This window comes from Microplitis mediator, chromosome 8, assembly GCF_029852145.1.
Source record: "Microplitis mediator isolate UGA2020A chromosome 8, iyMicMedi2.1, whole genome shotgun sequence".
Lineage (NCBI taxonomy): Eukaryota > Metazoa > Arthropoda > Insecta > Hymenoptera > Braconidae > Microplitis > Microplitis mediator.
The window spans coordinates 17883390-17899377 of record NC_079976.1 but is presented as its reverse complement, the minus strand read 5'-3'; the positions used below and the strand labels follow the sequence as shown (position 1 = coordinate 17899377).

Sequence of the window (15988 nt, the reverse complement as noted above, 5' to 3'; positions counted from 1 at the left end):
CGATTTTTATTTACCGATCGCCCCCTGAATCTTTAGTTTATGACCTAAAAAAAAAATATCTAACACAATGAGGCTCTTAATTTTCACATTAAACCGTGCCCAAATCATTTTATATTTCCCATTTAAATAACATGGGATTTTTAGACTTTTGACTCTTAATTTTTTTTCTCAGAAACAAATGAGAGTAAAAATTTTATCGAAGTATATTCTGATAGGAAATTGAACGCTCTAACAAAAAGTTTTCTTATGGATTTTCGATAAAATAACTCCTTCAAAAATTATTTAACGTTAAACTTGTGTTTGTTATCAATCCTATAATATTTTTAATTCTATTTTCATTTTTACCGTTTTTAGCTATAAAATCGTTGAAACAAAAAAAAATTATTATTATCACTAGAGTACCGATGATCATTTATGTAGATTTCATGACCTAAACAGAAAATCAAGGGAAAAAAAATCGTTTTATGAGAAGTAATAGAAACAACATACCTTTTCTCATACAGACGAACTTTAAAATGAATTAATGGAAAGTGATGAAATAAAAATGTAATAACTCCTTTGTCTATATTATAAGCAGATTTATTATCATTTTTGCTTTCTTTATAATTTTTTGTTAAGAAAGCTATGGTCGCATTAGGATATTTTGTTTTGTACTCATTTACAACTTGAATCAAATATTGTTTTTGGTCTTCTCGTGTTGTTAAAATGTTGATATACTCTCAAGTTAATTTAATTGCTCTTTCGGTGACATCATTAATTACTTGTAAATTGTTAACAATTCGTAAGTAAATTCGGATTACTTACAATTTTTTGAAAGATTTAACATTGATAGAAATTTTTTGAAATTAGATGTAAAACGTGGGCGGGCAATAACGACTATTTAGAAGGCTTACGAAAGAAAGCAAAAATGATAATAAATCTGCTTATAATATTATAGACAAAGAAGTTATTACATTTTTATTTCACCACTTTCCATTAATTCATTTTAAAGTTCGTCTGTACGAAGAAAGGTATGTTATTTCTATTATTTAAATAATAGAAATGAGAATTCTCATAAAACAATGTTTTTTTCCCTTGATTTTCTGTTTAGGTCATGAAATCTACATAAATGATCATCGGTACTCTAGTGATAATAATAATTATCTTTTGTTTCAACGATTTTATAGCCAAAAACGGTAAAAATGAAAATAGAATTAAAAATATTATAGGATTGATAACAAACACAAGTTTAACGTTAAATAACTTTTGAAGGAGTTATTTTATCGAAAATCCATAAGAAAACTTTTTTGTAGAGCGTTCAATTTCCTATTAGAATATGCTTCGATAAAATTTTTACTCTCATTTGTTTCTGAGAAAAAAAATTAAGAGTCAAAAGTCCAAAAATCCCATGTTATTTAAATGGGAAATATAAAATGATTTGGGCACGGTTTAATCTGAAAATTAAGAGCCTCATTGTGTTGGATATTTTTTTTTAGGTCATGAACTAAAGATTCAGGGGGCGATCGGTAAATAAAAATCGATTTGGGAAATAACGGACACCCTAATGTCCAGGTGCTCCAGGTACGGTTCCTCGTCGTCTGATGCTACGAGGAGGTCGTCGATGTAGGCGAATACAAAAGGAAGATCTCTCGTGACCTCGTCGATGAAGCTTTGGAATGTCTGTTCGGCATTTTTGAGTCCAAATGTCATATACAGGAACTCGAATCGGCAAAATGGTGTGATGATCGCTGTCTTCTCGATGTTTTCTTCAGCGACTGGGATCTGATTGTACGCTCTGGCGAAATCTATAACAGAAAATACTTTTGCACGCCTCATAACGCGAAGCGTTTGAGGTTGTGCATTACTCTCAACATGTCCCAGTCAAACAATTCGCCGGACTTAAATTGCATGTATTTCATTCATTTTGTATTTGTAAGGTAATACAAATGCACCATTATCAAGATAAATACTCTAATTATCACACTCGATGTGTTTAAAACACACATATTTTGTTTAACATTAATAAAAATATGATTAAAAAACTTTGTCGTGCTTGTCCGGATGTCTGTACGTGTGGATGTGCCACAATCACGGCCGTCAAACTCAACGTATCGGGACCATTCTTGTTTTATTAGCTTCAGAACGACACCGGATTTTTTGCTATTTAAAATGACTTTTTAATTCGCTGCCGTTTAATAATAATTAATAAAAAATATTGAAAACACTGGTCTTTTACATATCTATATATATGGGTGTATTTCTATGATTGTACGACTTCAGCCTTTGGCCACCTTCAGGCGCTGTTAGCCAGGCTGATGAATATGTACACGCATGCGCTGTACGTTTCTCATCGGACGCCAAAACCGCGAAAGAATGAACCCTAGAATTCAAGTAACTAAAAGTGATATTAAAAAAAATAATAATAATAATTATAAAACCAATATCATTTATTTTTTTATTTATTTATTTAATTCTAATTCCTTCGGTAGGATACTTGAATAATAAATTATTTTGTATTTTTGAATAAGCGTTATGAGGCGTGCACTTTTGGATTTTCCAAACTTTTTTACCTTTTAGTGCTGCTGCACAGTCGGCGAGTCGCCTGATCGAGTACTTGTTGTCCACAGTGCCCGTGTTGAGCGGTCTGTAGTCGCCACACGGTCGTCACTCTCCTGACTTCTTTGGTACGAGATGTAGCGGAGATGCCCATGCGCTGGTCGACGGTCGAGCGACTTCAAGTTTGATCAGTTGTCTAAACTCTTCCTGAACAATTTTCAGCTTGTTCGGCGCCAGAGGTCGTGCTTTACACGATACTGGAGGTCCAGGCGTCGTTTTAATGTGGTATACTACCGAGTGTTTCTTCGTCGCGGTGATTCCTTCTGGTCGAGTGATAGCTGGGTACTTGATAAGCAGTTTGTGATAAACTGAGTTGCCTTCGACTACTTTGATGCGATTTGCATCGGACTCGATGGAATCTACGCTGGTCTGGAGACCGGTTGTGTCGTACCGTAGCTGTTTATTCTTGAGGTCAATAAGTAAGCCAAAATGACTCATGAAATCGGCCCCGATGATTGGCTTTGTGACATCCGCGATGATGAATCGCCAGGTGAAATCTCGACGTAGGCCTAGATTCAATGATAAGGTTATGAAACTAGTCCAGTCGGCAAGTGATTTAAATGGCGGTCCTAGTAGATTAAGCGAGGCGGAGACCGATTTTGACGATTTTTTTTTTGATTCCGCACTAAAAAAGGATTTCCAAAAAAGTTGAACAGGTTTCCCGTGTTGCTTTTGATTATTTAAATATTTAAAAATTAGTACTTAGTTAACTTTTAAATATCTCGGAAACTATAGGGAAATCGGGAAAAAAAATTAAGAATAAAATGTAGAGAAATAATCAAAGAAAAAAATGAGACCAATCCGAAGTCTATACGACTAATAGTTTACGAGATATGATTTTTTTAATGCAAATTAATTTTTCGCCGCGCGCGCGGGAGTAAACAATTACCTGGAACTTTTTGAAAAATGCATAAATTAATAAAAATTTTTTTCTAATTCGTAGTTCTTACAATTCAAGCCGATAAACGAAAAGTTTCAAATCGAAAAAATAATTTTTTCGATTTTTTACATCAAAAAAACCATTTTTTGGTTTAAATCCAAAAAACCAAAAAATGGTTTTTTTAATGTAAAAAATCGAAAAAATGATTTTTTCGATTTGAAACTTTTCGTTTATCGGCTTGAATTGTAAGAACTACGAATTAGAAAAAAATTTTTATTAATTTATGCATTTTTCAAAAAGTTCCAGGTAATTGTTTACTCCCGCGCGCGCGGCGAAAAATTAATTTGCATTAAAAAAATCATATCTCGTAAACTATTAGTCGTATAGACTTCGGATTGGTCTCATTTTTTTCTTTGATTATTTCTCTACATTTTATTCTTAATTTTTTTTCCCGATTTCCCTATAGTTTCCGAGATATTTAAAAGTTAACTAAGTACTAATTTTTAAATATTTAAATAATCAAAAGCAACACGGGAAACCTGTTCAACTTTTTTGGAAATCCTTTTTTAGTGCGGAATCAAAAAAAAAATCGTCAAAATCGGTCTCCGCCTCGCTTAATCTACTAGGACCGCCATTTAAATCACTTGCCGACTGGACTAAACCGTTAGTTTCGATAAGTGAGCCGTTTGCGGCGTGGAGTTGGTATCCAGCCGGTTCTGGTTTGCATCTTAATCGCCCCCGAGGGTAATCTGAAAGATCTGAGCCAGAATCCACGAGGAAAAGTGTGTTCGTGGCTTGATCTGTTACGAAAAGACGGTTCGACGATGCTAGGGAGTCGCAGTCCGCCTCTACTGACTCCCGCTGGCATTTTCCTGAAACTTGCAGCCAGGAATGCAACGGAAAGCTTGCGCTCCGTACTTCTCGTGGAAACGATAGAGTCCTGACTTCTTCAGACGAGGTTTTAATAGACTGCGGCTCAGACTCCTGGACGCTGGGTTATATCCACGGTGTTTGCTTCTTCCACGCTCCTGGTGTAGATCGTTGGCTAAAGATGCAACCTGCTGAGCCAATTCTGCGACTAACTTCTCGAGTGGCAAAGTTTCCGGTGTTGCTGAAGCAGCAGCTACCGTGTGCTTCTCTAGGTAGACTTCGTGGATTTTGTCGGCAGTTTTTGCCAGTTGGTCCAGTGTAGCGTTGTCTGGAGATATAGAGAGCAGTTCCTGGGTCTTCTTTGGCAGGTTAGCTATCCATTTGGCTTTTATTACCGCCTCGTCGATCCTTGGAGCGAGTGCCTTGAGGTGACGGAGGAACTGCGTCGGTGTGCGGTCTCCAATGGCTTCGCCATCTAGGAGTTTTCGCAGCTTCGATGATTCAGAGGCTGAAAAACATTTTATCAGCGTTTCTTTGAGCTGCGTGTACGGATTGACCGCTGGAGGTGTGACGATCAGCGCCTCGACTTCTACTGCGGCATCTGCGTCTAAAAGAGAAACTGCATGAATAAATTTTTGTTTCTCGTCAGCGATGTCATGCGTCTCGAATCGCGCCTCCAGTTGCGCGAACCACAGCGCGGTTGTCTTCGGATTAAAAACCGGAGGGGGAGTGGCGAACATCGGCGATGTAACAATTTGTGCGGCGGCAGCGGGAGTTGCGTCTTTGTTGTGCTTTGTCATTGTCTACGGCATGCACTACGTCACTGCCAGAACACAAAAGAATCACACGAGTGTCACGTGAACACGAGAGAATTATGCGCGAAGCTGTTGCGCAGTAGTACGCGCCAAATTCCTGAGATTTCGTCAGAAAAATTCTCACCAATTTAATTCGCACTAATGGTCCCTTAAATTAATTACCGATGCGGCAAAACGTTCAAATATTGCCCAGCAATGCACCGGTGGTGATAATTTTAACTAAATCAATTTATTTCACAATTTCACAACGGGTGGTGATTGCGTAAGCCGGTGAAAACGCGGGTTATTCACCGTTTCACTCACTTTATATCGCTTGTAATCACATCGGGGTCACTAATGTAAGATTTATGGTTAGGGAAAATCACTACTTAAATTAATAAACTCAAAAGAATTAAATATTAACGTGATATTTATTGATAACAAAATATGAGGAATAATTGTACAGAGCGAAAAGTGCGTGATACGGTTCGGTTGCTCGAGACTGTAAGTATATGTGTGGATATGAGGCTCGCGCCGGCGTCAACACGCGAGTCTCGCCGAAAATCACCCGAGTGGGACTCAAAGTCTTTGGTAGCTGTCGCTACATATATATATATATATATATATATATATATATATATATATATTTTATTTGTTTTTATTGTCTACATTCTTTAACATATTTATATAATATGTACTTACCATTAGCATTGTTTTTGTTGTCCATCTTAATTTAGAAAAAAAAAAATAGGTTAATGAAAAAATGTTCATATTTTTAATTTATTTTGAAAAAAAAGAAATTGTATTTCAACAATAAGTATTTTTTTATTATATTTTTACCCAAAATAATTAATAATATTCTAAAAAAAGAAAAAAAGAAAATAAAATGGACGTACTTACGGGTTCTATTGTTAGAAGATTAATGATGACCAGTACAGTTTTGTAGTGATTTATTGCACTTAGTTTTTTTTTCTTTAGTTTAGGCACGCAATTGGTTATAATGAAATTAACATCGATTAGTAAATCAATTGAACTATTAGCTCATATGGTAATGTTTCGTTTTTACCATTACTTGGATAATCACCCTGATAGCCAGAGTTTCCGATCAGAAAGTTGGTGTACCTGAGTTGCGACCAACTTGACGACTAGTTGTCGCCAAGTTTCAGCTCGTGTAATTGTTGCCGACAACTTGGCTACAAGTTGCTCAGCAACTTGGCGACAATCTACTGCCGCAACCTGTCACCAAGTTTCTGAGCAACTTGTAGCCAAGTTGTCGGCAACAGTTACACGAGCTGAAAGTTGCTCGGAAAGTTGCCGTTAACTTATGGAAATGCTAAATTTTTGCGGCCAACTTGGCGACAGGTTGCGCTAGTAGATTGTCGACAAGTTACAGGCAACTTGGCTATCAGGGCAAATTAGCGGCAAAACAACAAAAACGCACTGTAGTAACTTGTTCCCCCAAGCCGCCCAACTTTAATTTGGCTTGAATAATTAGTGTGCTATCTGGCTTGGGGAAAGTAGAAAATCTTAGAGGGGGCGTTTCGAAACAAGCGTATAATTGCTTGTGGGAACCCGAAAGAAACAAGTGGAGTGGCCCTTTACATAGGGTATGGGGAGAACTTGCGTCCCACCACTAATCTATGCAAGCAGTTCACCAGAGCTGAAGTCTGGTACCATGGGGGATCCATTCCAAGCCCCACTTCGACCAGAGTCTCTCTATTTCCTGAGATGGGAGGAGTGTATGGGTCCAAATGAGGTCGGTCTCGTGGTGGCTGTTGGTGAGACACCCACATGCAATGCATGCCTAATGGGTAAGTTAATATGAGCTTACGCTCATATTTCGCTATTATAATATATGGTGAATTCAGTATATACAATATAGTCCAGTCGATGCGCACGAAAAAATGGTCTAAGATCATTTTTTCGGTGGGTAAAGATCGATTTTGAAAAATTTTTTTTCTTAAAATACTAGAAAAAATACAAGGAAAAAAGTTACCATAAATTTGGAGGGTGATCTTTTTTTTTTATAAAAAAATTAGATGTAAAATGAAATATCTCAAAAAGTATTGAGAAGTTATCGAGACAAACTAGTATCATTGTTTTTGGGATTTAATAACGAACAAAATGAATTTCGAATGAAGTCTCTACGACGAATAGTTGCTGAGATAAAAATTATTGAAGCGCGAAAAACGAAAAAGCGCGTCATTTCGTCCGCGCGCGGATAAACAAAAGAGTGTAACTCGGCAGCAAATCGATATTTTAACAATTTTTTTTTTTTATTCTCTTAATAAATCATATATCAACCATAAAAAAATTTGGTAACTTCCAAAAAAATTTTTTCGAATTTTAAATTTAAAAAAAGTAAAAATCACTTTTTGTTAAATAAAAAATAGAAAAAATGAAAAATAAATAAAATGACCTAATGGATAATTTTGTTTGAACCATTACCCAAATAATTACGGGTAATGACAGTTAAAAAAATTTTTTTTTTCATAAAACAACCCGTTTTAAAAATTTTTGAAATTTATCAACAATTAAAAAAAAAAAAAATTATTTTTTTTGATACGACAGAAATTCATCTCGCGAAATTCTGAATCGAATGGTATATACGAATTTTTGTCGATTTTTTGAAATTTTTTCTTTATAATTTTCAATATAAAAACTTAGAAAAATTTCTTGCTACGGGACTTAAAAAAAATAGGACTTCGGATATCTTCGGGAATTGCTAGAGAGAGAAAGTAGGCATAAGTCGTAGTGTCTTTTTCTAACGGATTACGACCGTGCGTATACCTACGGACAGATAATGATCTTTTGTTTTTTTTTTTTTTTTTTTCGTCTCCAACGACTGAAATTCTATTTTTCATCATTTCTCATTTCTCATATTGTTATAAATAATATTATCAAACCTTCAGAAAAATCGTTTCTACAATATAGGTATCAAAAGATTGCAAATTTTATGAATCGGAAAAATAACTTATTGTGTAGAGAACTATTTTTAAAAGTTTACGTCATTGTTTATAAAAAATTTATTAACAAATTAAAAAAAAAATCGTATATACAATATACGTATCAAAAGATTGCAAATTGTATGAATCGGAAAAATAACTTATTGTGTAGAGAACTTTTTTTTTAAGTTTACGTCATTGTTTATAAAAAATTTATTAACAAATTAAAAAAAAAATCGTATATACAATATACGTGTCAAAAGATTGCAAATTTTATGAATCGGAAAAATAACTTATCGTGTAGAGAACTTTTTTTTAAAGTTTACGTCATTGTTTATAAAAAATTTATTAACAAATTAAAAAAAAAATCGTATATACAATATACGTATCAAAAGATTGCAAATTTTATGAATCGGAAAAATAACTTATTGTGTAGAGAACTTTTTTTTAAAGTTTACGTCATTGTTTATAAAAAATTTATTAACAAATTAAAAAAAAAATCGTATATACAATATACGTATCAAAAGATTGCAAATTTTATGAATCGGAAAAATAACTTATCGTCCAGAGAACTTAAATTTATTTAATCAAATACGTGTAATACATTATAAATTATTTTCGCTGTGTTTTACTTCTCATTATTTTTACATTTGCTTCTTTGATTGATTTTTCTTTCGGCTCATTATCTTAATAGAATACTTCATTATCTTGTGTTAATACTATTTATGATCGTTGTAATATTCGTCATCGAGTAGAATGTGAATTATAAGTTCTAATTTGGTACTCGGTACATCCATGAAGTAATTATACCTAATGTGAATGTAATTTATGTTCATTTCAAAAGACACTGTGTCCTTTATGCTATTTTTTCTCAGACTTGTCAGGTAATAAAATAGACGCCAGGTGCAAGCCTTGTTCATTTGGTTTTACGCGCACGCGCATATACGAATAGGGGTTTTCGGTAAAGGCACAAATTACAGTAAGGCCCTTTTCGTTCAGTTAGAATATTATTTTCACATGCTTTGCATCGTTGATTGTGCTATAGTGAACTAACCCACGTGTTTCTGAAAATCTAATAATACAGTGATACTAAGTTTTAATATAATCTCAAGAATCATTGATTTTGAGGTTCGTGCTATTATCCTGAACTTAATAGATTCTTTTTAGTATTCGTCATACATAGACAAACATTAAACTTTAAATATTTAGAGAATTGAATTTTTGTGTATTATATTTGTATTGTGCTAATAAACTGAACAATGGAAGAGGAAAATTGTAATATATGTGGTGTAGGATTCGATGGAACGGACCAAGCAAAATCAACTGTAAAAAAGTTGGGAATACAAAAATTAATTGGTATTAGCCAAGAAATCGAAGATGATAAACACGTCGAATGGCTCAACGCGGAAAAACTCATTTTACATAAAAGCTGTTATTTCAAATATTTGAATCAAAATAGTATTGCAGCAGTGAAAAGAAGAAAACTATCTGAAACATCCGTGAACTCTGAAGCCTCTACATCAAATATTTTCGACTTCAAGAAATTATGTTTCATTTGCGGCTTAGTTTGTGATCAATTAATTGAGAATAAAAAATTATTAAGCAAAAGGCGTAAAATATGTAAATTGGTACCCAATTCTCCTATGAGAGAACGCCTAATGAACGCATGTAAGAAAGATGATGAAGAATCGGTCAAAGTTTTAGCACGTATTATTGATATTGCGGATTTATCTACAGTGGGAGCGAAATACCATCTCGACTGCTCTAAACGATTCTTTAGAGATCGAGAATATGAAAAAAAGACCAACCCTGATGGAGAGTCAAAATATTCGGCTCAATTCCAAACATTATTTGACTTTCTTGAAAATGCTGAAGATTGTCAGTGGAGCTTTGAAGATCTTCAACGACTCATGGGCAACCCAATACCATCCAATCAATATATAAAAGAGATGTTAATTTAAAAGTTTGGAGACAATATTGTATTTACTAGACGTGGTCCACTGAAAACTATTGTTACTTTGAAAGGTTTTAGCGATAATATGTTAAAGGATTATTTTAAAAGCAATTTACCAATTCAAAGTGAAGCTGATCAAAAGAGTGAAGTTTTAAAATTAGCTGCTCAATACATTCGTGAAGACATACGCGCAAGTGAACAGGAACTACAATATTATCCATCAGCAAGCGAATTTTTCAGCAGCGACAACGTGAAAGAAGTTGTTCCAACAAGTCTCATAATGTTTTTGGAAGAAATTATTTTACCTCACAAGAGAGATAAAGAAGCTTCTGCTAAAAAAATAATTTCAATCGCTCATGCTATTATGAGTGCAACTAGGCCAAATTCATTTATATCAGTGCTCCAGCTTAGCCTTTCATTGTATATTCACTCCAATCATGCGTCTAAATTGTTAATAAATATCCTACATCGGCTTGGGTTTTGTGCATCATATGATGAAACATTACTTTACGAAGGTTCAGCAGTTCTGGCAACAGTACCGACATTGCAACCGACTGAAGACAGTTTCTTACAATTTATACACGATAATGCTGATTATGATGTTAATACTTTGGATGGTAAAAACACTTTTCACTATACAGGTGCCGAAATGATTATCACACCTGGATCATCCGTTGCTTTAAGCTTAAGTATCAAACGCTTAAATCCTCCACCAAAAGCGTCAGAAATCGCTGCTAAATATAAAGTAAAAATGTATGACTATACAAAACCTGAAGTTCGAGGATTATCACAAATTAGTATAGAAGATATCCGAAAGTTGCGCCCACTTCAAAGTAATAAGAGCTATTTTTTGACTGGAGAAGTTATATGGATCACTGGTCATTGGTTAAAGGTTCCCAATCACCCGGGTTGGAGTGGATTTATGGAATTGCGAGCAAACTCATTTTTGTACGAAAAAAGTAAAATTAAATTTTTGCCTTTCATATATTTAAAGGCTACAGATGATAGTGCGTTATATACAGCAATCATTTTTGGCATAAAAGAAGCGAGAAAATATGGACAAAAAAACTTTTTTTTTACTTTTGACCAACAACTTTACATAAAAGCTCGTGAAATTGTTGCAGATGTACAGTCTAATTGTGTACAATCAGTTGAAAAAATGGACAAGGTGTTTATACGATTAGGAGGATTTCATTTGATTATGTCCTATTTAGGCTGCATCGGAAAAATCATGGACGGTAGCGGCCTACAAGAAGCTTGGGGAACCATATATGCAGAAAAATCAACTGAAAAAATGTTATCTGGTAAACACTACAGCCGCAGTCTACGTGCTAATTACTATACAGAATCAGCTTTGCTTATTATGATTTTAAATGAGTGTAATTTTACTACAACTGAAAGGCAACAAATTTTAGCAGCTGTTATGTATGAACCAGTTGATGGAGAGCTTAAAAGAAAAGAAACTGATAAAACTGTGCTTGAAAACCTTGAAATAAACCCGATTACAGCTGTTGTGAGGAATAAAATTTCAGAAAAGATGAATGAATTTTCTAAACGAGGGAAGACAGCATCTTTATGGATTTTATACATCAAAATGGTGTCATTAGTGCGTAGTTTCATTCAAGCTGAGCGAACTGGTGACTTTGATTTGCATTTGTCAACTATAATTGAAATGCTTCCTTTTTTCCACAGTTGTCGACACCTCAATTACGCTAAAAGTGCCCACCTATACGTTCAAGATATGCTGCAATTGGAGAACAAAATGAGTTGTGCAGAAGAATACCAAAAATACACAAAAGGTGGTGTTACGATGTTGGCATCGTACGCCTCCGTTTATCATCGGGTCAGAACTGTCACATGACAAATGCGGCAGTTCTGTCTATAAAAGAGCGCGTTAACGTGCGACCGGCGCTTTTTTTGTGTCCAGCTTTGCTCATAGCAAGTGGTCTTTTGAGTTTAGTTGTCACACGATAGTAATCGACCTGTTCGCTGATCGTCGTTACTATTTATCAATTTAGTCTTAACTCATATTTGTTGGTAATTCGTCTAGTGTCCGCGATAGTTAGTTCAATAAATTATCCTGTAGTTATTACATCATATCTGTTTGTAATAACTAATAGCTCATATTTGTTGCTATACCGATGACGGTTATTTGATTAAATTGGTAGAGAGCCCTGTACGTGTTAAGTACAGTAACTGTATTGGTAACCAGTGTGTGTGTGTACGACGTGGCAATTAGTTTATTATTAGTTCAATAAATAATTAAACTAATACCTGAAACCAGTGTTGAGTGAATTCACCTGTGCTTTCCCTAAGTCCACATTAGACAATTAAGGGTCTTCTCAGTCCATACATTGGGAATCGGTACAAAGGTCCAAGGAGGAGATTTCTGAGGATCAACCAACGCCAGTCCAAGGACATCAAGGACTTTTCCATCTCCGAACACAATCTTAGGCTAAGTACTAGTATTAGTTTAGAATTGTAAGGCCAGTTCGGGTAAGTTAATTAATACCTAACTTAAATATCACAAGTCAGAGTTTCATAAAGAGCTAGCGGGGCAAACTTTGACCCACGAACTGCACCCTTCCACCAGTAAGTGCAGGATAACGTACCCCAGCGTTGCAACTGGCGCCCAACGGGTTTTAATTAATGTAATAGTTAATTAAGCCTATATTTTATTGTATAATGCAATAAAGCGCAACGGATTTGTTAAATTTCTTCGAGTCAAGTTAATTGATCAAATCTGTAACTCACATCATTTTAATTATATAAATTCAATTAATCACTGTATAGTTAAAATTTTTGGACCTAAAATCAGTAATTTTCGAGTAGAGTCCACGAAATAAAAATAAGAACACCGGACAAAGAATTGTCGAGTATCAAGCAGGTTCAATTCGAGAAATTGTTCCCGAAAATTCCTAAGGCCTTGACTTTTTAGGCGTTTTATCAGGAAGAAAACGCACACTACCAGTTTTTCTATATTTTTCGCTCTAAAAATATAACCCTTTTTTTCATTTTTAGTTTATCTTTTTTGCTTAATTTTTTTTTGTTCAAAAAAAAAACCAGATTTTTAGTTAATTTTTCGGTAAAAATTACAAATTTGTTTAAAATTATCTCTAAAAATTAGAGAATCAAAAGAAAAATTACCCGGGATTAAATTTTTCTAGAAATTTCTTTTCGCCCGGGAACAAATAAAGAAAAAGGTGATAAAAACACGCTTCCGGTATTATAAATCAAAGCTAATTTCTCAAATAGAAAAAAAAGATATATAAATTCCGTGGGAATTAAGAATTAGTATAAACCGGAAATAGATTTAAGTATAATATTGTTAAGTGAAGTGAACAGTGCAGTGTATGACATTGTAAATTAATTATAAGTAATTTTATAATTTACTTAATATTTAAGATTACATTTAAGTATAAAAGAGAAAAATATTTGTTAAGTGAAACAGATAATATACCGAATATAGAAAAAAATTAAGTCTTTATACAAATAAAACCAGTAAATTAAGTTACAAGAGAATAAGGATTAAAATCTAAATATAAAAACACAAAATAGACTGTGTGAATAAAAATTCTCGTAGTAACAAGAAAAAGACTTAGTAAAACCAGTATAAACCAGAAAAATCTGGATATAAAATTTTGTCACGATAAAATTTCAGTAGAGATTAAAATTGTAAAGCAAACAGGAAGTAGCTTCTGTTAAGTAAGTAAAATCAACTAAGTGACAAAATCACAAAAATAAAAGATTTAGAGTTTGTAATAGCATAAAATGAAAACGTAGTCAAGCAAACAAAAACTCTCATAAAATAAACCAGAGTAAATAAGACTAAAATTTTGCTTTGTAACAAACCGGAAACGAAAAAATTAATAAATTGAAATTTATTCAAGATAATAATAATAATCGGCTTAGTAAATACGAGACAAATACCCGAACAGCCAGGTTGACTCATTGTTATGACTAATTTATTATTGTAACATAAGAACATCAACATAAAACAAAATAGGTGATAATCCGCAAACGCGGGAAACTTTTAAATTCAAATTATCTGTTTCAGAAGATCGCCTAGGAATTCATCAACCTTACTGTCGGTATAGTAGAAACTTAGTGATCAATTCATTTACCGCCATCTACCAGGGTAATAAATAACCGTATTTATGAGACAAAGTAACGTATAAAAAGTTGTTGACAGATATTTTATTACGCATCACAAGTCACAACCAGTTCAAAGTAAAATCTTTTTTTTATTCTTCAGTAAATAAATAAAATAGAGATAGTTTATTAAAAAAGTTATCAATAGAAACTTAATATATTATAAAGTAATAAAATACATTTAATACGAGTAATAAACGTGTACAGAGACGTAAAATAAAATATATTACGAGATATAAAATCCAGGTTATCCACGTGTTTACATACTAAAAGGTATTGATTTTAAATATTTTTATTTAAAATTTAACAGTAAAATAAATAGAAAAATATAAATTAAAATTTATACTGTACCAGTAGTTAAAATTTTTATACTTTTTGCATATAAAATATTTTTAATCCACATACGTGATCGCGAATAATAATACAGAATTATTGTAAGTCAACAGGTTTATATCAACGGAGATTTTGGTCAGCACGCAACGGGAATACGTTGCAAACACTTTATTTATTAATCAACTAATTTTCGTGTTTATTTTTTTTCGTTTTATTTTTTATTTCGAGTCGGAATTTAAATTTCTGTTTATTTTTGCAAAATGGTTAAGACAAGGAAATATACAAAAGAACTTCAAGCAGAAATGCGATCGATGGTGAACCAATCGATGGCCGAAATAAAAAAGGAGGTGAAAGAAACGATTCAACAGCATCTAAACACGACAGTACAGCTTGACAACCAGAATCAAATACCAAATGGGATGGACAACTTTGATCAAATAGAACAGATGTCAGAATCACAAGAAGTAAACAAACAAAAAAAGATACCAGTAGTTAGAGAAGACAGAATATTAACAAAACCTTTGATATTTAAAAAACATGGTGAATGGATGTCAGCAGACCAGTACAACTTCAACAAATCGCCTGAAGATGACGAAGAAGTAGACAGCGAGGAAGTTATAATCCACGCAGTACCAGAAACAGCACAACAAAATCTAAACGTAACAACTCTAACAAAAGAGGAGAGAGTATGGGGTCTAGATAAAATTAAAAGGAACATATTCATGTCAAATATAAAACAAGTAGAAGAATTGCAAGTACACAATGCAATCTGGTGCAAGATGATGGCTGACATGATCAACTGGACAAAACAAAGAGTAAAAACAGAAAAAAACCTGACAGCTCGTATAGAAATAATTGAATCTATGCCAAAAATTACCAGCCGCAAGCACGTAGAACAACTAGAACGAGAACTAGGTATAAAGAAAGGAGATGTTGGATATTGGGAAAATTCCATAATAAATTATATAGTGAAGGATGTACAGCTATGGGACAACACCGAAGATCTGGAAGGAATTCAAAACTCAACCCAAATATACCAGAAAACGCAACAAGAGATGGGATCACGTGATAAGAGAAACGTGCCCATGAATAATTACAACAAATATTCAGTGCAGTACACGCAACCTCAAATGTATGCGCACAACGGACCAAATGTACAGTATACACACATACCAGACCAGAGAACCCAATATCAAGGTCACCAGGGATTCAACACAATGAATACTACGTATAACACGCGTGAAGACAACATGAAGAAACGTGCAGACAAAATAAAATCAATGGAAATATTGATTAGAAGTAACAACTTGAAATATACAGCAGATTCACAGCCTAAACAATGGTTACAAGCATTTACTGAGACCTGCATCGAACAAGAAATGGAGTTCGAAGAAAGAATTGACTTATTAAAAATAGCAATAGCCAGTGAAAAAGAATGGTTTAAACAGAACGTTAACACATGGAC

The 15988-nt window shown here is 33.7% G+C and overlaps 1 protein-coding gene across 1 annotated transcript; it reads right to left on the bottom strand.

Annotated features, from left to right (window-relative positions):
- Positions 1–4323: 4323 nt before the first annotated feature.
- On the bottom strand, positions 4324–5145 carry LOC130673859 (uncharacterized). Its single transcript, XM_057479075.1, has one exon. It carries the CDS (start codon positions 5143–5145, stop codon positions 4324–4326), a length of 822 nt encoding a protein of 273 aa, XP_057335058.1.
- Positions 5146–15988: the final 10843 nt, after the last annotated feature.